At 44.2% G+C, this 24,187-nt stretch overlaps 1 protein-coding gene across 2 annotated transcripts in view; it reads left to right on the top strand.

Annotated features, from left to right (window-relative positions):
* THSD4 (thrombospondin type 1 domain containing 4) overlaps positions 1-24,187 on the top strand; it is a 680,084-nt gene that overhangs the window by 4,868 nt on the left and 651,029 nt on the right. Inside the window, exons 2-3 of one of the 2 annotated variants that reach the window (XM_021940676.2) lie at positions 15,035-15,127; positions 20,353-20,460. In XM_021940676.2, coding sequence (XP_021796368.2) covers positions 20,432-20,460 — 29 coding nt within the window. In that variant the 5' untranslated portion in view covers positions 15,035-15,127; positions 20,353-20,431. The remainder of the gene's footprint in view (positions 1-15,034; positions 15,128-20,352; positions 20,461-24,187) is intronic. The other variant, XM_031668519.1, reaches the window with a different exon arrangement.

The raw sequence follows: 24,187 nt of genomic DNA, 5'->3' as shown, positions 1-24,187 counted from the left end.
GAGGGTAGCACTGGGCAGCCCACAACCAGGTGGGCAGCATGTGGCCTGCTCCACCCTCCCGGCCCTTGGCCAGCTGCCTAAGACCTGGCCAGCAGTGAGGACCAAAGCATTGAGTGATTAATGGGCGCCCCATCTAATCTCCTGCCAGGGGAAATGAAGGGCCAGCTATGGGCTGGGAGCTCGTCATGACCTGCTCCAGGTGGGCTTGGAATGCACCCAGCTCAGGATGGGGATTAAGGCTTGAAAGACAAGAGGAAATGAGATGTTAACCCTTTAGGCCTTGGCCCTCTGAGCCCCAGCAGGGAAATCGCAGGGGAATTATCTGCAGGCATCTGATGAAAGGGGGCATCAGCTTTGATTTGTGGCGGGGATGCAGCCACGTGACTACAGGAGTGGGAGGGTGACAGCCATGTCTTTGACTTAACCATTTTTCTTAGAGGCAGAGTCAGGAGAGAGAAGAAGATTAATTTCCTATGAAAAAGGATAAACGGACTGCTGGGAGGCTGCCCTACCTGCTTCCTTCTTGGAAACCCTCCAATCGTATCAGCAAGTTACAAATTTGTAGTTGCCAGACATACTTTTCCCCCTGAAATGTAGGGTCTCTGATCACTTGTGATGTGTAGGAAGAGGAACCCACCTCCTTTCCCAGGTCAGGCAGCAGCACGGTGGTGCTGAGGAGGAGAGCACTCTGGAGCCAGGTCCTGAGTTTGAGCCTTGGCTCTACCAAGTTTTGGGCCTTGAACAGGTTCCTTGGCCTCTGGGGCTGTAGTTTTTCCACCTGGAAAATGCTCAAAAGTATCTCAGGCATGTAGGAAAATGCCACTTGAATGTTAGCTGTCACTTTTTTTTTTTCCCCACTTTGGCTGAGTCCTGAGCCTGCATATCCTTTGGGAAGGACAGAAGCATCTTCTCTTCCAGGGCTCCAAGACTTGCTTTGGGTGAATTGACGACTGACTCTTTGATTGATCTCCTTTGTTTGACCCCTGACCCTCACATGCCTTGGATTCTGTCTGGCTTGCTCCTGCCTTTGCTCCAGTTCCTTGGTTTCCAGCTGCCCCTTTGATGACATTACCCTGCCCCTTGTCTCCTGCCCTCATGCTAGGTTGTCAGACTACTTGCGGGCTGGGCACTGACATCTGTTGTGTCCTCCGTGGTGCTGGCCAATTCTGCACTGGCTCTGCTCCTTGCTAGCTTTGCTGTGACCTGACAGTCCCTAGCCAAGTGGCTGAGGGTAGAGAATGCAGCTGTTTTGAGAGCAAAATCAGGAGCCGTGGAGGCCGTCTGGCCTGGATGCAAATCCCCACTCTGCTCTCTTTTCTGGTTTCTCTGCCCTCTCATTGCCTTGTTCCTGGTGGGGGATAATAATAGTTATACTTACCTAATGATTGACAGGAGGATCCAATCCAACCGTGGACATGAGGCCCCTTGGGAACTATGTAGGAGAGTTTATTGCTGGTTGTAAGGTGAGCCCTGAGGGTAGAGCTGTGTCTTCAAGTTTTGAAGTCTCATTACAGGGCGTGTAGTGACAGTATAGCCTTTAGTTTCATTTAGAGTCTTTTCCAGAGCAGACAAGTACCCAGGACCTGCTTGACTTTAGTGATGTTTTAGTTGAGGCCTGGGATTTCATTCTGCTTGAAGTTCAGAGGATCTTCTGGTCAGCTAAGCAGGGAGGAGCTGCCATTTACAGAACTCCGTGTCAGGTACTGGGATTTACCTGGCTTCTTTTATTTAATCCTCTCAACAACCTGTGCAAACTAGACACTATTATTTCTACTCTACAGCTAGAAAACTGAGGCTCAGAGAGGCTAAGGAATGTTCACAGGCTCACACAGCAAGTAGACATCAGAGTGATGTTTGAATTTCAAGTCATCTGACTCCAAAACAAATGCTGGTGGTGGGGCCCGGGGGAGGAGCTATCAGGCCAGTTAGTGAGTACCTGGGAGGAAAGGTCTCTCCCTGCTCTCAGCCTCTCGCAGGATGCTCTGTCTTCTTGGCCTCTTTCACAGGAGCATATGTATGCATAATGCCGCGCCGATATTGCTCTGCTTTCTCCTTGATATAGGCTTATATTTTAATTTAGCACATGCAGATTTGTCTTTTCCACTAATATGATTTTGTGTCAACATTTCCCACTTTCCACCTAAGCAGGGTTCCCATTTTGTAAAGCACAATGACACTTTCCATCATTTTGCGCCATCGCGGTTTCCTTAGCCGTTCCCCACCCTCTGTCAGGGATCTAGGTTGTTTCTAGTTTCTCCCAATCTAAAAATTGGCACTACCAACATGAATGTTCAATTTGCTGATGTTTCTTTATTTCTGATCTCATGTTCTGCGTTGGAAATACACTTCCCGGCCATGCGATGACCAGGTCAAAAGCAGGAACTGTAAGAAGAGTGGTCCATGCTGCCCATGGGGTCTTCAGAGAAACTGCACCTGGGAGGCCCAGATGAGGGGGACCCAGAAACAGACCAGGTGCTTGTTTTCTGCCTACCCTTCCTTTCCTCACTAGTTACTGTTCTTTCCTGAGGCTCAGATTGGAGGAACTTGATACCTCACTCTTAGCAAGGGGTGTGAGAGGTACTGTTCAAGTGGTGACTTTCTGGGTTCCAGAGAGGGAAGTTATTTCAGTGTTCACAGAGGTCCCATGGAGGGGAAGGTCTTGGCAGCTTCTGAGATTGCGCTGCTGTGTGTCAGTGGTCCTGTGTGGGCATGGCTATGCAGTCATTCGCTCAGGCATCCAGTGATTTCTGAGCCCCTACTGTGCATCAGGTGGCAGCGTCATGCACTGCAAAGTGTGTGAATTCCAGACCTGACTCTGCGTGTGTGGCCTTGGGCAGCTTAATCTCTTTAAGCTTCAGTTTCCTCGTGTGTGAAATGGGCTAACAGTCTCTGTACATGCTGTAGGAGTTAGAGGAGAGAACATAGGTACGGTGTTTGCTCAAGCCTCCAATGCAATGAAGGGCCAACTCTTGTGCAGGTGAACACTAGAACTTCTTACCGATGAAGAAGGTGTGTTCTTGCTTGGAGGTGTGAGAGGTGGGGAGTAATATGATACTTACAGTCTTAGCAGGGGGCAGGTGAAAGGGAAGACACTGTGATAAACATGGCATAGAGAGGCTGGGGGACCCACACAGGCATCAGATTCAGATTGGTGGGAATTCAGAAAGATTTGGGGTGGGATCTGCCTCCCAAGAGGAGGAAACAAGGCTGGGGAAGAGGGAAGAAGGAGAAAGGAAGTAGAAGCCTGTTGTGTTTTATGGGAGGGTTACGTTCTTGAAGACCTCTCAGAGTTCAGATCTCTCGTCATTCAGACTTTCTCCCCTACAGAATAAATGTAGAGTGTGCATTTACTTGATATGGTCTCAAAACACATAGCTTTGTGCTGTCGCTTCTCATATGGTCACACTCTCTCTCACATTGCACAATGGGCTCACTCATAAGTTACCCACTCGGTATCTCGTGATGCTTTTTTGGCTTTCTCATTTGCCAAGCTGGTGGTCGTGGCTGTTGCTGTTATCATCATCATCATCATCATCGTCTCGATATGTTTTCAGTCTGACACCAGCACCACCATTTGACAGACTGTCTAGATTGGGGGTCCGCACATTTTCTTGGAAAGGGCCAAACAATATTTAGACTTTGCAGATTGTGTGGTCTTTGTTGCAACTAATCAGCTTTGCCTTTTGAGCATGAAAGAAGCCATAGACAATAGATAAATGAATGGGCAGGACTGTGTTCCAGTAAAACTGATTTACGGGCACCGCAATTTTAATTTCATGTAATTTTTATTTGCCATAAAATGTTCTTCTCTTGATTTTTATTCAATCATTTGAAAATGTGGCAAAAACAGGCAGAGGGTCAGGTTTAACCTGTGGGCCAGAGTTTGTGGACCGCTTGTCTAGACGATTATAATATTTGAAAATTGTTTTAAATTGTAGGAAGAGTGAATGTTAAAATATCCTGATAGTCAACAAAATCATTCATAGACATTCCAGTGCTCATAAGAATAAAGCTTAATTCACAAGTTCTATCAAAAGATTGGGATATTTATCAGCTTGAATGGTACCAACATAGGCAGTTACTTTTATACAATTTTAAATTATTTAGGTAGTTATTCTAGTGAATTAAAAATTTTAAATCATATTATTTCAAAATTTTGGTACCCAATGACCTTATTAATATTGTTATTGTCATTCTATTTCATGATTTAAATTGTATACCCTGACTAGGCATGGTGGCTCATGCCTGTAATCCTGGTACTTTGGGAGGCCGGGACGGGAAGATCATTTGAGCCCAGGAGTTCGAGACCAGCCTGGGCAACAAAGTGAGACCCCATCTCTACAAAACATCAAACTATTAGCCAGGCATGGTGGTGTGCACCTGTGGTCCCAGCTGGTGGTGTGCACCTGTGGTCCCAGCTACATATATGGGAGGCTAAAGTAGGAGGATTGCTTGAACCCAAGAATTTTGAGGCTGCAGTGAGCCATGTTCATGCCACTGCAATCCAACCTGGGGGACAGAGTGAGTCCCAGCCAGGAAGAGAAGAGAAGAGAAGAGAAGAGGAAGGGGAAAGGGAAGGAGAAAGGAAGGCAAGGGAAAGGAAAGGAAAGGAAAAGAGAAAAGAGAAGAAAAGAAAAAATTTTATACCCTACACTGGTTTATTATTGTGTACTCTCCTGGCGTCCAGCAGCTCTGCCTGACTCCCAGCAGCCTGCTGACTGGAGTTTGGAACTTGATTCTAGCTGGAATTTTTTGATTGTGAAAGGCAGGCGAGAGCATGGACGGAGCACCAAGGCTTGTGTCTGGCACACAGTGAATGCGGAATAAACTTTTGCTCCCTCTTTTCCCTTTTCTTTCCTCCTCACTCAAAAGTTCTGTATATTTGGTCAGATCCAAAACATGCTGAGCCTCTTTGAAATTGTTACTTTGGTTCTTTCCACATGCAATAAAGTCACTAACCTTTTTAAATGGAAACAAAAACAAAGACTGTTAGAAAGCAGAGTTTCCCCTCCTGGGTCACCAGCTTTCCCTTACTGGAGAATAAGCAGTGCTGTGCTGAGACCGCGGCTGGCCGGCCAGGGCCAGAGGGAGGCCCCAGGTCCGAAGAAGGCGCCTCCAGCTGGGTGCAGACCCAGCTCTCCAGTCAGGAGGGGGTTGCCGGGCCTGCTGGCTGCTCCTGGGTGTATCTTGGTTTCAGAGATTCCAGCAGTAGGAAAGCCAGAACCTCTCCAGATGGAAGACCACCAGCCCCGAAGGTGACTGTGATGCTGTGGTTCTTGGCTCGGGAACATGTTTTTGCTGTGTATGTTGGATGGGAGACCCGTCCTAAGTAGACGTGTGTTTGTGTTGTTTAGGGGGTGGTGGCGCACAGCCACATGTGCTTTCTGGTCTGGGGTCTGGCAGGATGTGAAGGGAGGCAGCCGCTGTCCTTTGGCTTGTGAGATCTCTCATTATTCTGTTGGGCAGGGGGCTGGCATTCTTCCTGTGTGTTTCGTTTAGAAGCAAATGGTCTTGCAGCCAAAGGCATGGGCGTTGAGCCCCAGCTTTGTCATTAACTTCTTGTTTGATGTCCAGCAATCCATTTCCATCTCTAGGACACTAATTCTTAATTCCTACTGGGGTGGTCAGAGGAGGCCTAATGGACACTTAGGACTCTTGCCACCACCCAGCAGTAACGAAGTCATGCATCGCTGTGAGCCTTCCTGCTGTGGTACCAGCACAGGCCACAGGAGGCTCTCCTGCCCCTCCAAGCCAGGGACATGTCAGTGGGGACCTGGTGGGGAGCTGGAACTCCCACTTCTACCCAGAAGCAATGATGACTCCCCTTTCCCTCTCTGGTGTTACTGGAGGCCAAGTGGGCAACCTGGCCTTCTATTCCCACGTAGCCATAATGACAGAGGCCCCCCTTCCTTGCCGGAGCAGTGTCAGAAGAAGCCAGGGAAAAGGGATGGTTTAAATAAGATCTAGCACCTCATACCATAATACCTAAAATGTCCAGGTGTCAATGGAAAATCACTCATCACACTGAGAACCAGGAAGATCTCACACTGAATGAAAAAGACAATCAGTTGATGCCAGCACTGAGTTGACAGAGATGTGGGAGTATCTGACAAAGACTTTGAAGTGGCCATCATAAAAATGCTTCAAGGGGCAATTATGATCATGCCTGAGACAAATAAATAAAATATAAATGAGAAGTCTCAGCAAAGAAGTAGAAGAAGCAAATGGAAACTTTATTTTATTTTCAAAAAAATTGTAAAACATTTTATTGTAGATTGACATTTATAACTGCATTATCTTATGGGGTACAAAGTGATGCTATGATTTATGAACACAATGCGGAATAATGAAATCAACCTAACATATTCCTTACCTCAAATACTTACTATTTTTTGTAGCAAGAATATCTGAAATTTACTCTTAGCAAGTTTGAAATGTACAAAATACTGTTATTAACTATTTTCACTACACTCTGCAATAGATCTCAAAAAGGGCTTATTCTTCCTGAGTTTCTCTACCCTTTGACCATAACCTCACCATTCCCCCCACCCTTCAGCATCAGCATCTGTAACCACCATTCTACTCTCTGCTTCTGTGAGTTTGATGTTTTAGATTCCACATATAAGTAAAAACATGTGATATTTGTCTTTCTGTACCTGGCTTATTTCATTTAGCGTAACGTCCTGCAGATTCATCCATGTTGTAGCACGTAGAATTTTCTTCCTTTTTAAGGTTGAATAATGTCCCATCATATGCATAGGTATACCATGTTCATCTGTTGATGGACACATAGATTTATTCCATAACTTGGCTATTGTGAATAGTGCTGCATTGAACATGGGAGTGCAGATCTCTCTAGATCTCGCTTGACAAACTGATTTCAAATCTTTTGGGTAAATACCCAGAAGTGGGATTGCTGGATCATATGGTAACTCTACTTTTAGTTTTTCTGAGGAAGCTCTATACAATTTTCTGTAATGGCTGTACTAATTTACATTCCCACCAATAGTATACGAGATTTTCTTTTTCTCCACATACTCACCAACACTTGATTTATTTTGTCTTTTTGATAATAACCATTCTGACAGGTGTGTGTGAGATGATAGCTCACTGTGGTTTAATTTGCATTTCCCTAAAGCTTAGCGATGTTGAGGATCTTTTGATATACCTGTGGGCTGTTTGCATATCTTTGTTTGAGAAATGTCTATTCAGGTCCTCTGCCCATTTTTTAATTGGGTTTTTTATTTTCTTACTGTTGAGTTGTTTGAGTTCCTTATATATTTTGGATATTAACCCCTTATCAGATGTTTGGCTTTCAAATATTTTCTCACATTCTGTGGGTTGTCTCTTTACACTATTAGTTGTTTCCTTTGCTGTGCAGAAGCTTTTTAGTTTCATGTAATCCCATTTGTCTATTTTCGCCTGCACTTTTGGGGTTAAATACAAACAATTATTCCAGGCCAGTGTCTTGTAGTATTTCTCCTATGTTTTCTTCTAGTAATTTTACAGTTTCTAACATTACATTTAAGTCTTTAATCCCAAATGGAAATTTTAGAATAGAAAAATATAATAACAAAAATAAAACTTAACTGATGGATTAAACAGCAGAATGGAGATGACAGGAAAGAACCAGTGGATTGGAAGCTGTAACGATAAAATTTACCCAACCTGAGCAACAGAGATAAAAATAGACTGGGAAAAAAGGGAAAAAAAAAAGGAATAGAGTCTCAGGGACCTGTAAGACTATAACATGTAACCCCAGCACTTTGGGAGGCCGAGGTGGGTGGATCACCTGAGGTCAGGAGTTTGAGACCAGCTTGACCAACATGGTGAAACCTCATCTCTACTGAAAATACAAAAATCAGCCAGGCATGGTGGCACATGTCTGTAATCCCAGCTACTTCGGAGGCTAAGGCAGGAGAATCACTTGAACTCGGGAGGCAGAGGTTGCCGTGAGCCAAGATCGTGCCACTGCACTCTGGCCTGGGTGACAGAGTGAAACTCTGCCTTAAAAAAAAAAAAAAAAAAAAAAAAGGCTATAACAAAAGATCTAACATTTTTGTCTTTGAAGACAAAGGAGGAGGAAAAAGAGTGGGATGAAAAACTACTCAATGAAATACTGGTTGAAAACTTCCCAAATTGAGCATAAGACCCAAACTTAGAGATTCAAGAAACTGAGCAAACCCTAAATAGAAAGAAAGTTATACCAAGACATATCATAGTCAAACTTTTAAAAACGAATTTGAAAAAGAAGAATAAAGGAGGGGGAATGAGTGTTCCTGGTTTTAAGACATACATAGCTATAACAATGAAGACAGTGTTGTATTGGTGAGGGAAAGGCACATAGATTAGTGGAATACTATAGACGACCTGGAAATACACCCATCTGACTTTTGACAAAGGTGCATAGGGAAATCAGAGAACATTAACTGCAGTTATCTGGATGATGGTTTAGATGAGGCTGGTGGAGGATGGCATGGAGAAGAAAGAGGCTATCTGAGAGATAGTACAAAGGAAGAATTGAGAGTTGGCAAGAGAGTGGGTCCCAGAGGCCCAGGAAAGCTTGGAGAGTCATTTCCTGGAAGGACGGTGATGCCACCACTGAAGAAGGAGGGCTTGGCATGAGCTGGTGACGACTCCTTTTATTCATCTTGGGCCATCAGCAGCAGGAAGAAACTCGAAGTACAGGGAAGCAGCCTGAATGAGCGTGCAGGTCTTGAGGTGTTGTGTTTTTGAGACCTTAGCATGCCATAATAAAGAGGTTGAAGTGTAAGGGTATTTCTCCAGAGTACATAGTTTGATAGTGAGGGTTGGTTCTTGTTGACATTTTTCTAGTTCTGGTTTGAGTCACAGGGAGAGCCAACAAGGAAGACAGAAGAGACAGGAAGAGAGCAGGTGTGCAGGGCATCATAGCCATTGATGGCAACATTCAAGAAAAAGGGGATAGTGACAGCCTATTCTATCTAATCCTAAATGCCCTTTACAGTCCTTCTTGACCTCTGGGTGACCCTTGACCTCCAAGGATGTATCTCTCTTGGTTTCCTTGAAAACATTTTCTAATTTATGTGATGACTGACTTTTTCACATTGTCATAATCTTTTAATCATAGCCCCTGATTTCAGCCTTACCTCATACTGGCCCATCACAGAATTGTGTCAAGAAAATCAGACTAATTTGCTAGGTTTCTCCCTCCTTCTGTAAGGATAGACAGAATTTTTCAGCACACATTGCACAGTAGTGATTGCTACAAATCATTGACTAGATTTCTATCGCTTAAAAAAATAATGACATAACTCAAACGTTGATGCGCAAGCCTCAAGAGCAGAGCAGGATGAGGCAAATCCTTTCCCTTGATATTCAGAAGCATCAAGGGCAGCATGTGTGGTTGGCTGATTTATGGTGGCTGAGGCACACTGAGTTGGGATGCGTTCTGGATGGGCAAATGCATGGGGGCACTAAGAAAATATCCTGGACTCAAGGGCAGAGCTGTCCCAGAGTGAATGGGGCAGAGCACAACCTCACAACCTCACACCCTACATCTTGCCTGGCCGAGGCCCAGGCTGCAGCCTGCGTGCTGTGTACCAGGTAAATGTGAACCCAAGCAACTCTCCTGAAAAGGTGCCTTTGATGCAGTGTGTCAGGAGACTCAAGAGACAGTTTATTTTTATTTTGTTGAGACAGAGTCTTTCTCTGTTGACCAGGCTTGAGTGCAGTGGCACAGTCTCGGTTCATTGCAGCCTTGAGCTCTCGGGCTCAGTCGATCCTCCCACCTCAGCCTCCTGAGTAGCTAAGACCACAGGCATGTGCCACCACACCCAGCTATTTTTTGTATTCTTTGTAGAGATGGAGTTTCGCCATGTTGTCCAGGCTGGTCTCGAACTCCTGAGCTCAAGTGATTCTCAACCTTGGCCTCCCAAAGTGCTGGGATTACAGCCATGAGCCACTGCGCCCGGCCCTGAGAGACAGTTTAATTTAGTGCTAAGACAAGCCATGACTTCAACAATCAGATGAGCTTGCATTCAAATCATGCTGCTGCCACTTACTACCTGTGTGACTCTGAGTAGGCTTGTTGTTTCAGTGCTTGCAGCCTCAGTTTCCTTCTCTGTAAAATGGGGATAGAAATATACTTGCTTCATAGGGTTGTCTTTAATTAATGTTTAAAAAGCATTCAGCACAGCCTGTCACATATTATACACTTAATAAATGTTAATTTTTTTTTTTGAGACAGAGTCTTACTCTGTTGCCCAGGCTGGAGTGCAGTGGTGCAATCACGGCTCACTGCAAGCTCCGCCTCCCAGGTTCACGCCATTTTCCTGCCTCAGCCTCCCGAGTAGCTGGGACTACAGGCGCGGCCACCACGCCCGTCTAATTTTTTGTCTTTTTAGTAGAGACGGGGTTTCACCGTGTTAGCCAGGATGGTCTTTATCTCCTGACTTGGTGATCCACCCGCCTCGGCCTCCCAAAGTGCTGGGATTACAGGCCTGAGCCCCTGTGCCTGGCCAATAAATGTTAACTTTTAAAATCTTTAGTCCTAGCTTTGCCTCTAAGTAGCTATGATACCTTGTACCAGTCATGTGGTTTCTTTACCTATCAGTTTATTCATCTTTGAATCATGATGACAAAATAATGACATTGGGGAGTTGGATTAGAATTGCCTAGTTTTTTGTATGTGTAGGTTTGCCTTGTGAAGAGATGTCCAACAGAAAATCACAATGGAAATGATTGATTTGAATACATTAAATAAAAACGTATTTATAATTATAGATAAAATTAGAAGATGAAAAGCAAATGAAAACAAGGTCCTAACTTGACAAAATAAGGGCTAACAACCTTAATGAAGAAAGAGCTCTTAAAAATCATTTCAAAACATGGCTGGGCATGATGGCTCATGCCTGTAATCCCAGCACATTGGGAGGCCGAGACGGGTGGATCACAAGGTCAGGAGATCGAGACCATCCTGGCTAACATGTGAAACCCTGTCTCTACTAAAAAAAAAATACAAAAAATTAACCAGGCGTGGTGGCACACGCCTGTAGTCCCAGCTAATCAGGAGACTAACACAGGAGAATGGCACGAACTCAGGAGGTGGAGGTTGCGGTGAGCCGCGATTGCGCCACTGCACTCCAGCCTGGGCGACAGAGCAAGACTCCATCTCAAAAAAAAAAAAAAGAAAAAAAAATCATTTCAAACATTATGAGCCCTACAGAAAAATGGGCAAAGGAGGTTGTAAAAAATTCACAGAAGAGACAGTGTACATGGCTAATAAAAATGAAAATCAATTCCAACTTTAGCGATAATCAAAGGAGTACATGTTAAAATGACTTTTACCAATTTTTTCCCTATTGTGACAAACGTTGGCTAGTTGTTCACCAGAAGATTTCCTCCTGGGAATAGAGATAGACTGTTTCCCACAATCCTTTCCAGGTAGGTATACTGCCATATGACTAAACTGGGTAATGGAATACCAGGGACAGTGATTTAAGCTACCTTAGTGAAGCTGCTAGCTCAGTCCTCTACGCCTTCTCTTTCCCCTTGTTTGGTCACTGGCTGGAAAGAACCCAGGTGAAGACGATGAGGCCCTAGACGATGGTGGAATCACTCGATGGAAAAAGGGTCCCTGGATGCCTGCATGACTGTGTGAAGAAGAATGCTCTTGACAACCTGCATCAGATAGTGACTTGAGCAAAAATCCTTTTATTGTGTTAAGCCATTGACATTTTGAGGGGGTTTGTGGCAGAGTTACCCTGCCCTAACTAACTACTTATCAAATTAGGAGAGATTACAATCATAGCATTATTGGCAAATGTGTTTATTTCATATACTACATGAGAGATTCTAGGTTGATACAATTCTTTTTGAAAAGGATTCATCGTGAAGGACCTTAGTCATACCTTTGGGCTTAATGATTTCATTTTTTAGGAATTTATCCTAAGGAACAAGGAAGAGTAGCAAATAAGGGATTTTATACAAAGATGTTCATCATATATTCCAACAATAAGGGAACATTATTAGGTGTGTTATCGGGCATTCATAGGGTGGATTATTTTGCAGTGATTAGAAATGATTTTGAATATTACTAATGAGATGCTTATGATGTAAGGTAAAAATAGAATCCAAAACTACATGTGTGATTTTGTTTTGTAGAAATAGTATATGTAAAATATGCAGATGATACATATAAGCATTACGCATAGAAAAAATAAACAAGAACATCAAAAGGTTTAATGGTGAGTAACTTGGATTATTAGGTGATACAATTACAATGAGTAATTTTGGCTTTCCTCTTTATATTTTTCTGTAGTTTCAAACTTTCCTTAATAAATAGATTTCCTTAATAAATTTTATAGACAGATTTTTTTCCAAAAGAGTACCTCATTGGCTGTGTTTCACTCAGCCCTGAATCCTCACCTTGTGAATGAATTTGGTATTTACTGTGTTTATTCTTTTAGTGTTAGTGCCCTTGTTACACCTTTCTTCCCCAACACAGTGTGTGTGTGTGTATGCTCATGCACAGATGTGCACAGGTGCTCACCAGAGTGGTAAGAGGCCATTTGTAGATAGTAGAACTGACGCCTTGTATTGGAAAGCAGGGAGGAAGGCCTGAGCTCCCAGCTGCCTTTTTCTCCCTTGGCCACCTGCTTTTGGCCAAGGCACCTGGAGAATATTGGTTTTTGGAATGAGATGGATCATCATCTTGGAGAAAGAGCAGCACATCAGAAAAGCTGCAGCTCCCATGCAGAGCTCAGCCATGGTAGTCTGATGTTTTTTTCTTTGGTAACTACGACCCAGGGATTATAAACTGCTCTTGGCAGCAGATGCTGGGGAGAGGTTGAGTCTGAGAGGGGGGAAGGCTGGAGTGTGTCTAGGTGTCTTTGATTTCTAGGTAGGGTGGCCTGCATCTCATCACTGCTGTTTATTTGGGTGTTGTGGTCTTTAGGAGTGGGGTGGAGAATGTCATGTTAATTTCAGAAACAGTTAGCAGAAGAATGGAGTTGCTGTTTGGATCCTGCGCTGGGCAGTGGTGCCACAGACAGGCAGCACAATCCTGCATGGAAGAGAAAGCCCCCACCTGAGTTTGAATGGAAGGCCTTTCTGTCACTGCGAACACCTACTGCACCCCAGGTGCTATTCTAGACACCAGAAATATAACAAGTAAGTATTTGAGGAAGAGGTCCTTTGTTGTGAGGGAGGAAAGACAAGCCCAGATCATAATGATACGCTGTGACGATCCCTAGTTCTGCATCTGAGACTTGCACAGAAGCAAAGACATTTAACCAGGTTAATCAAGTGCTGTAAATCAAGCAATGAAGTCAGTCCTATCTGGGGAAGAAAAGCGCTCTTACTCCAAAGGTTTTTCCCCACTTTGATCTGCAGTATCACGTCATCTGAAATTGAAAAAGCAACTTTATACAGAAGCAGGAACAAATGGCTCATTTATTTTAAATATCCTGCCCGCCTGATATTTCTGCCCTTGAATATTTTCTTTAGTTACCTGGGAAACCTTTTTTTAGGACTGAAAACAGATATAAACCACACCAATGTTAATGACCATGAAAATGATGCAATTTGCATTGAAATCCTTAACTAATCTGTGCTGATTACCTAATTTCTCCAGGTGAGGATGGAGCAGCAAGGTGTTTTCCTTAATGAGTAACAAAACCCGCTGTAATGTGTTTGCTTGAAAGCTGCCAGGGAGTTTTAATAGACCTTCTCAAGGTTTAGTCCTAATCCAGATTCTGTGGGTTTTCACGCTGCTCTGGGCAGGCCAGCCAGTCTGCAGTGTGGGGGTTCCATGGGAAGAAATGAGTTCTGCAGCTGAGTTTGGATATGGCAGGAACAAAAAGGACAGCCTCTGTGAGGTGGTAGGAGAAAGGACTGTGAGCCAAGGACATGTTAGGGGAACATTCCTCTGGCTGTCCTCACAGGCAGGGAGCAGCTGGAAATGTGACGGGGCCTGGGGATCCAAGGTCAGCGTCCCTGAATACCTCTGGCCTGGGGCAGGATTTCCTGAAAGGGCTGTAACAGTTGATGACCGCCACCAGAGAGCTCGGGAGGGTGGGACCTCCACAGAGGCAGTGTGCATCTGCAGTGGGTTAGCGCCTTCAGCGCCTTCATTCTCTCCCTAGGGCAGTCTAGACATTGGCTGAACACTGGCAAAAGCAGTGAGAGAGAAATCACACGGGGGCCCTGCTTTCTAAGAGGGAAAAGTCTATAAGAAACTCATGCCGTTCATTCTTCACCCATTCACCCTTTCATTCATTCATCCAACTGTGATTGCATGCCAGCCCTGTGTTGGCAGCATGTCTAATGGAAGGGCATTTGTAAAGAGGACTAAAAGAGTCCTTTACCTTTAAGAAGCTTCCCATCCAGTGAGGGGCAAGTGTAAACAGGTATGTCTAGTATCTGTTAAGGAAGATGATCTCCTCTCTTTGAACTTCTAGGCTCTGTCCTGTGCCTGTCATTGTCAGCTAGCAAGTCTGCCCACCATATTGTTTATGAGGATGATTTAAAGCCTATGCCTCCCTCCACTTTTCCCACTTGCTGTGGATAATCTCCATTTAATCAGGGGGTAACTTGAAGAAATAAGAGCATCCCTTTTTCTGCCTCTTGCTTTTGGGCCATTCTTCTTGGCAGCCTTGTCCAGCCAAAGCTCTTTCTCCAATGTACTGAGTTTTCTCAGGTCGGGGTGGAGGGGACACTGTGCACGTGTTGTCCTGGGCCTGCCCCCACCTCCATGCAGTGTGGGGCAGCCTCCTCCCAATGCCTTCCTTGGCTTCCACCTCCATGCTTTGCCCCTTCTCCTCCTCCCCTGTTGGCTCCGAGGGCCTTGTTGGATCCCTGGTCCTGTCCTCTGTCATACACACTGTACTCTTTCTCCAGTATGGGGTTTGTTCATTCCCCAAACACACAAGTCCCCTGGTTTTTTGTTTTAGTTTAGCTTTTTTTTGTTTTTTTTATTTTTATTTTTAAGACTCCAGAAGCTTTCCTGTCCACTCAACCAATCATCTTTCCTCAAACCCCGTTACTTATCCAGGTGCTGGTTCCCTGTGCCTGAGCTACCCTGGACCCGTTCTGTGGCCTCAGTTTGCTGTGAGGATTGTATAGCATGACTTACGTCCCATCTCAGGTAGGATGATCCAGTAAAAGCCAATTCCTGACTCTTTTCTCATCATGCAAGAAAAAAGTGCTTTTATCCACCATCACCTAGAATGTCAGACTGGGGACGGTAAGGGCATCGCAAACAGAAGGTCAAGGTTGCGTGAGGAGCGTTTGTGTAAATGTTGGCAGGAGAGGAGTGTGTGCTGGTGATGGTGGTACAGACAGGACAAGGCTCCAGTGGTGGAGGCTCCTGTCTTGTCCTGTCGGGACCCTCAGAGGCAGCTTTCCTGGGAAACAGGCAGGTTCTGAGAACTTGTCCTCACCGCATGTGACTGGGTGTTGGATTTGGGGCCTGGAGCTACTTCCTTCTAACATCTCTGGTCCTCATTCCTTGCCAGTGAGTCACTTGCCCTCCCCAGGGATGAGTGCTTTTGTTTGGGTGGTTGCTTTACGCTGTGGGAGTTCCAGAGGACAGTGTGTGTAGGAGGGAGGGAGGGAGGAAGGTGGAACTGGCGCCTGCAGTGGGGCCTTCCTGAACCCCGACTTGAGAGACTGAGCAGATCCTTGTCTTCTAAGGCATGGGTTCCTCCAGGAGGGGGTCCTCCAGGAGTTCTCGTCAGGCCCTGAGGTGAAGGGGCAGGAAAGATACTCAGAGGTGAGCCTGTGTGTAAGGGGTGGCAGAATGGTGTCACAGTTCAGGCAGCATGGCCTCCTTTCGGGTCAGGGAACCCTTTTCCACCCTTAGTTTGATGATCCTGGCCCTCTGTCTGACCCCGCTGTCCTGAGCCTTGGGCCTGTTGTGCCTCCCCCTGGTGTGTGGGGACGGCCACTTTGGCCTGAACCAAATTGGGTGACTCATTCAACCTTCCTGTAGGATCATTGTGGAAGGGAGAGAAGGTGGGGCCTCCATGCCCCAAGGAGCATATGTTCTAACAGAAACTAGATTGTTAGATTTTTTGTTCACTGTCAAGAAAGGTTATAAATCAACAGGAGCAAACCTCAAAAGGCGGACAGAGCTCTGCAGACAGCATGTGTGCTCAGCCCTCTCGGTGCACCCTTGCCATACGGATATTTGGGAACCCTCACTCTTTCCAGGTCCCTCCCTGCTCCACAACCTATAATGGCTCTTTCTTGCCCATCTTGTCAACATTGGCCAGGCGCCACCTTTCAGGGCCTGAGATAACGTTTGGCTTTGCCTCGGCTTCTAGGTTTAATTCCCCACAATCACAGTTCTAGTCCTCTGCTGCCCTCTGGTCTTCCAGAATGAGGACTTTTAAACTTCTCTGGCTGGGAGCCATAGTAAGAAATACTTACCCTTATTATGCGTGATGAATGCAGGTATTTTTTTCCTCTTATCTTTCATTCTTTTTTACTTATTAAGAAATGCTGTTTGTGACCCGAGAAATTAATTTCATGGCAGACTCATGAGTGGTGACCCCCAGTTTGAAAAGCAGGGCTGATTTAACACAATACTAATCACGGAAGCTCAAGTGAGAGTCAAGCAGAATGGCAGAGCTGGAAACTGCCAGTGCAAACTCATCAGCCGTATCCTGAGGGAGAAGTGACCAATCAAATCCGATAAGAAGTTGGTCCAAAAACATACTAGAGCAGTGGCCTCCAATAATTTTTTCTGATTGCACTGATTATAAAAATTTTTGCCTCAGTAAAAAAATGTTTGAGCATACGCCTTCAATATTTGTCTGGTTATTTATTTTGTTACTATCAGCAGTAAGGTTGCAAATCTGTTTTCAAAGGTTTTAATAATTTCAGATGTTTTTCCGGGTGACATCTCATCAGATCTGTTCAGGCAGTCTCCCCACTCTGGAGACAACTGCTCTCCCCAAAACCTTCTTCCTTCTATATTGCCCTTCCTTTCCTGACATAACCACTGTATCAGTCTGTTCTCATACTGCTGTAAAGATCTACCCAAGACTGGGTCATTTATAAGTAAAGGAGATTTAATTGACTCATAGTTCTGCATGGCTGGGGAGGCCTCAGGAAACTTACAATCATGGTGGAAGGGGAAGCAGGCACATATTACATGGCGGCAGGTGAGAGAGAACAATCAAGAGCAGGGAAAACTACTTTATAAAACCATCAGATCTTGTGGGCCCTCACTCCCTATCACAAGAACAGCATGGGGGAAATTGCCCCCATGATCCAGTCACTTCCCACCTGGTCCCTCCCTTGGCATGTGGGGGTTATGGGGATTACAATTCGAGATAAGATTTGGGTGTAGACACGGAACCAAACCATGTCAACCACAAAATCTTCATTTGCTCCTTCTGTCCCCCAGAAATCTGGAGGGAGTTATCTTTGACACCTCTCTTTCTCTTGTCTCCTCGACCATTCACTTACTGTGTTCTGGGGACTTGACTGCCCAGTAGACAGTCAGCTCTTCCCACCTTCTTCTGCCACATTACTTTCTTTTTCCTCCCACTCCTCACAAGAGCCTCCCTCTCCTGGGATGCTTCTCTCCCCTCTCCACAAGGCCAACTCCTACTCACCCCTCAAGCCCCCACGTAGAGGCCACTGCCTCAGAGAGATCTTCTCTGATCACTGCCCAGGGCACTTTCTGAGGCACCTTGGACTTTGATGGCTCTTACTGCAATTTTATTTTTATACTTATTTATGGTTTAGTTTGTTTAAAGAGTGTAGTTCTCCAGCATCGAGGCTGTAATTTCTTGATGTGTATGTGTGTGTGTTCGGCTCCCAGGCCATACAGTCTAGATAAATATTTCATATAACAACCCTATGAAGTAGTTACAAACAGTATCCCCCCCACCATTTTACAGATGAAGACAGGTTAATTGCCAAAGGTCAGCGGGTTAATAAATGTGAATGCTGGCCTCATACCCATTTGTTTCCAATTACAGTGTGCGCACTTACCAACAATTCTAGATAGTTCATGTATTAACTCATTAGGCTAAGGCTTGAATTTAAGTCTCATCTACCTTGTTATGCCAGACCATCCCTCTACAGCCATTCTCCTTCTTGTGCTAGTCTGAGTTGTACTTAGGATCTGAATGAACAGTTTACCCTGTGTTGTTCTGGATAATAACACCATCATTTTCCCCGCAGTCCATCTCCCGAACCATTCCCACAGCACTGGAGAGGACCTGAGCCTACCACCTATTGAGTAAATAATTACTGATTAGTTGATGGATATCAGGGACTTGGCAAAGACTTCATTTTACTTCCAAGTTAAATCCCCTGACTTGGTGTAGACCTGTTCTGCAGCCAAGAGCAAGAAGACCGTACCTTCGATTCAAAAGCGTTTTAACTGTTCCAATTTGCACTTGTTGGCCTTCTTCCTGGTGAATCTCAGTGTAATTTCTGGCTGAGAGCCAAGAATTTAAGGGTCTTCAATACCAGGAGTAATTTCATGAGTTGCTGATGGCTAATTAGGGATGATTACAGTTAAGAGGCTTTCCTTTCTTAATAATCCCCAGAAAGGGCCTGTGGTAACTTAAAATCTTGATTCTTTTCCCCTGAGAATGGAATTGTCTGGTTCTCATGACTATCTTTTCATAAATCCTTGTCATTTATCTTCCCACACACCTTTTCTGGTGAAAAGAAAGTCTGAAGTCCCTGGAAGAAACAAGAACATAATGATCTTAGAGAACTCCACCTTTATTAGAAAGGATCCCTGGCCCACCTTGGAACCTTGCTTCATTTGTCTTTCCCTTCAAGGAGATGCAGCAGGAGAGGAGACTGGACCATGCTCTGTTTTATTCTCAAGTTTTATTACATTGCAACCAATCTGCCCATCCTGGGCTTTCTGATGCTATTTATAACTTGCCTTTGAAACTATTGGCTCTCTTGACAATTTTTAGAAATTTTGTTTAGTGAGGGCTTCTGAATAAAGTAGTATTTGTGGGCAAGAGGTTTTACCTCCCTGTTTTCACTGTGCCAACATATTTTAAGTGTTGCTTGACCTCTTCTTGCATCACTGTGTTGGTTCATTTTGCGTTGCTATAAAGGAATGCTTAAGACTGGGTAATTTATATAAAGGTTTATTTGGCTCCCAATTCTGCAGGCTGTACAAGAAGCATGGTGCTGGCTGGCATCGGCTTCTGATGAGGACCTCTGGAAGCTTTCAATCATGGTGGAGGAGGAAGGGCAGTCAGTGTGTCGCATGGCAAGAGAGGGAGCGAGAGAGAAGGGAGGAGGTGCCACACTCTTTTTAGGCTCTTTTAAACAGTCAGATCTCACCCTAATAGAGCGAGAACTCACTCATTACCACAAGGAGGGCATCAGGGCATTCATGAGGGACCCACCTGCATGACCAAACACCTCCAATGGGCCCCACCTCTAATACTGGAAATCAGTTTTCAGCATGAGATTGGAAGAGGACGAGTATCCAAACTCTCAGTATCGTCAGAGCTACTATTTTCTGAGAGTGACCCTGCCCCAGCCACTGTCTAAGCATGTCACATTCGTCCCTTCATTTAATCTTTACAACAACCTGCAGGAATTCTTTAGACAGTATCTTTTAAATAAGTTTTATTGAGATATAATTCATTTCCCATACGTTTCACAATATTGTATACAATTCAGTGGTTTTTAATATATTTGCAGGGTTGTACAACCATCACCACAATCTAATTTTGGAACATATTTGTTACTCCAGGAAGAAACACTGTGCCCTCCCATGAACTCCTGCAACCCCCAATCTCTGGCAACCATGAATCTACTTTCTGTCCCTATAGATTTGCCTATTCTTGGTATTACCTATAAATGGAATTATATAATGCATGCTATTTTTGTATCTGGTTCTTTTCACTTAACATAATGTTTTCAAGGTTCATCCCCATTGTAGCATGTAGGAGTACTTTATTTCTTTTTGTTGTTAGGCAATAGTTTTACTCAACTTGCAAAGACAGGGAAACCAAGACACATGAATGTGACATGACATCTGTGGTCAAATAGCTTGTAATAGATGGGGCTGGATTTCCAGCACTAGTGTGCCTAGCACCAGCTCCCCTATTAGCTCAGAGTCTGAGGTGATCGCTCTGATAGTAATTTACTGAACATCTTCTGTGGGTCAGGCACTGTGCTGGTTGTCTTGTAAACTTGTTACCTCATGTTCATATATAATCGGATTTCAGTTGGGAAATCCTGGTAACCATAACTGGGCACTTTTGTTTTAGTATCTTCCATTTGCTCATTTCTGGTTTTGCTGACCCAGTTATGCTTCTAGAATCTTCCTAAGTAAATGTTGCTAAAAAATAACATTGTTCATTTCTGTAGGACTTGAACGCCACTCCCAATTGCAGAAAATTGGCAGCGTCTCTGAAGAGCCCTTGCTTTTGCCTGAACCCTCAGCATCATGGTTTCCCATTTCATGGGGTCTCTCAGGTAAGTGAAGAACCTTTTCTTAAAAAAACAGGAGAATATGAAATTTGATATTTGCATTGTACTATGTTGTTTCTTAAAGTAAGTGACCTTAACGGTCTGAAGCTGACCGATATTTCTGATATAATACGTCGACATGTGTAAAAGTTTGCTATTCAGAAGGGCCTTGGGAGTTATGTGCTGTGCTGAGTGGCTTGAGGTCGAAGTCAATCTACTGCCTTCTGGGAGACTTTCTCTAGGCTTCAAGAAATTTTTTTTAGGCCGGGCGTGGTGGCTCACACCTGTAATCCCAGCATTTTGGGAGACTGAGGCGGGTGGATCACATGAGGTCAGGAGTTCAAGACCAGTCTAGCCAATGTGGTGAAACCCCATCTCTATTAAAAATACAAAATTAGCTGGGCATGGCGGTGGGCACCTGCAATTCCAGCTACTTGGGAGGCTGAGGCAGGAGAATCACTTGAACCCTGGAGGCGGGGTCAGATCAATGTATATTTATCATGGTTGCATAATAGAATTGTCTAAAGAACTTTTAAAAAATTGTTCTCTGGTTGCAACACCATAGATTTTGATTGAATCTGGTATTTTAAAATGATGCTCCCTCTTGTCCCTTATGTGCAAAACATTTTTGACTTTCACCTGCATTTTAAAATTCAATCTTCATATCAACCATGCGTGGCAAGTTGAGTAAGTACTATTATCCCTTTTGTGTAGATCAGAAAACTAATGCTCAGAGAGCTTTCATCATGGCTGTTGCCTTCCTTTATGTGCAGAGTTAGAATAAGGGCTCTGAGCATTGGAACTATAGTCCGTGTTATTGAGGTTGTTTTCAAACTTTTTAAAAAGGTTGACAGAGCCTTTTAAAAATTCCTCCATCGGCCGGGCGCGGTGGCTCAAGCCTGTAATCCCAGCACTTTGGGAGGCCGAGACGGGCGGATCACGAGGTCAGGAGATCGAGACCATCCTGGCTGACACGGTGAAACCCCGTCTCTACTAAAAAATACAAAAAACTAGCCGGGCGAGGTGGCGGGCGCCTGTAGTCCCAGCTACTCGGGAGGCTGAGGCAGGAGAATGGCGGGAACCCGGGAGGCGGAGCTTGCAGTGAGCTGAGATCCGGCCACTGCACTCCAGCCTGGGCGGCAGAGCGAGACTCCGTCTCAAAAAAAAAAAAAAAAAAAAAAAAAAAAAATTCCTCCATCAAAATCCTATGCAAAATCTCAATATATAAAATAGACAATGACAGTATTTTATTAATATAAATGTACTTTATAAGTTTAAATTTATAATATTTATACATTATGAGATCAATGCATTAATTTTGATAAATACCAACATTTGAAGTCAGGATTTATGGTTAGCAGCTTAAATATCTGCCCTAGCATCTAGTTTATTTTGCAGCTGTTTTAGCTGCATAGCATTAAGAAAATCCAACCCATACAGGTAAGTACTTGCAGTTGGTAACAATTCTGTGATGAAGCTCATCTGACTATTTTAGGATACTATTTAAATGAATTGATTGAGAATCTGGAATGAGGGGAAGGAAGAACGTTTTGTTTCAAAGTTGAATCATTACAGTATCTTATAGTCTTTTTTTCCATAACTGTACATTAATCCCAAATGCCTAGAACTTACAACAGAAAGTAAAATGCTCTGTAATATATAACATATTATATATGATGGTGCCACAGGTGGTTGGCCAACCAGGGCTAGAGCATTTGCCAAGCAGATGCCCTTGGGCTAATGCCTGGCATTTAACTGAGTACGGTGCATGTGTGTGAGCTTCAGTATGTAGTTGCTTATATAATTTTACATGAGCAGACGTGTGTAGGCCTGCAGTCCAAATACCCGCAGAGAACTACAAACCTCTTTATCAGTGACATATTCATATGCATGTCACATATGGTCAGAAAAGAAAGAAAAAGCTTCATTCTGAAGGCTGTATGATATTGAGCCATGAGGAGGACAGCCCATATTAATGTTTAGTGGTCTTTTCAGGATAGAAGTTGGCATCTAGTACAAATTAGCATGTGTCCTTTTTTAAAACTATAGTTTTTTTTTTTTTTGAGAGGGAGTCTCACTCTGTCACCCAGGCTGTAGCGCAGTGGCGCCATCTCGGCTCACTGCAAGCTCCGCCTCCCGGGTTCACGCCATTCTCCTGCCTCAGCCTCCCGAGCTGGGACTACAGGCGACTGCCACCACGCCCGGCTACTTTTTTGTATTTAAAACTATAGTTTAAAAAAGGGTTTAAAAGATATTTCAAGACATGAAATATGCATCTAGTTTGTGGAAGTTCCAAAATACTGTTGTAAAACCACAGGGTGGTGAGAAACGCAGTTGGCCCACAGGGTCACTGTAGGACCATGGCATTTTAAGCACCAGGACCCCAAGTAGGACAAAGAAGTTGAGGTCACAGTCGGTTATTGAACTGGTTTGAAAAGGGCAAGCAGATTATGAAAGGTAGGTTCACCACGTGCTAAGCTCGTGTGAGTCTGGCTGTCATCAAAAAGGCCCCTAAAAGTGCTTGAGAACCCTCAAAAATGTGGCCACCCAGGCTGCACAGGCAGGGAGTTTCTTGGGAGGAAGTCCCTTTTGCAAAGTTTTTTCTTAATGTCTTGGATTGTTTTCTTTTTTTCTTTCTTTCTTTCTTTTTTTTTTTTTTTTTAAAGAGACAGGATTTTGCTTGTCACCCAGGCTGGAGTACAGTGGTGCAATCATAGCTCACTGTAACCTGGAACTTCTGGGCTCAGGCGATCCTCCACCTCTGCCTCCCAAGTATGAATAGCTATGTCCTGGAATTTTAATGAATGCCCCTGCAAACAGTTAGCCTCCTGTAATGATCTGAGCAGGGTGTGTGGTATGGAGGTCATCTCCCTTTGCGGGAGGCCTGGGGAACTCACCTCTAAACTGTGCATTATTTCAAGGAAATTGCCCACAAAAGAGAAATTAGCAGGATGGGAGTAGTTGAAAGCTAGATGCTACCCTTGTGGTGGAACTCTGGAAGCCTTGACAGGCCTCCAGCACGAGAGTCCTGCTGCAGGAATTGTTTGAACAGGGCTGCTCAGCGGGACATTTTGCCAAGAATTCTGCTGTCAGTACTAGAGAAAGAAAATGTGAATTACGAGGATGGCTGATTCTTTAGGAGATCTCAGCTTGAGATTTCCGTCAAATTCCCTTCTTCATAAACCAGGTGCACACCAACCATTTTGCATCCCTGTTTTTAGGGCCATGTAAATATATTTTTAAGAGAAAAAGAAGCAAAACTAGAGTGTCTTTTGTTTAAATGCTTTTCAGAATGTTATGGGGAAAAGGGCTATGGTTACTTTAAGAGTGAGAGGTCTTTGACAAAAGTGGTAGATGGGAAGCACACACACACGTACACACATGTTAAGGGATTTTTAATATTTATCAAGGCAATTAAATGCATAAAGATCAATTGGAAAAGCTGGAGAATTTCTCTACCTAAAGAGAAAACAGGTTAAAATTAGGAATTAGGTGCCAAGAAAATGCCTGAAAGAACATTTAAGGGGAGTCACAACTCTGATACACAGAGATTTCATTTAAAAATCCCTCCCCAATTTTTGCCAAGCCACAGAGAAAGAGAAAACCAGCTTCCTTCTCATTGAAGGAGACAGAGAATCCTTGGGCAATAACATCGCAAGAGTATCTCTGCCTTGCTCAGAGTATGTAGTAATAAAAAGAATCACAGTTAAACCTAGTAGCAGAAGAGGCACTA

This window comes from Papio anubis, chromosome 7 (assembly GCF_008728515.1).
Source record: "Papio anubis isolate 15944 chromosome 7, Panubis1.0, whole genome shotgun sequence".
Taxonomy (NCBI): Eukaryota; Metazoa; Chordata; class Mammalia; order Primates; family Cercopithecidae; genus Papio; species Papio anubis.
This window is presented reverse-complemented; position numbering and strand designations above follow the sequence as displayed.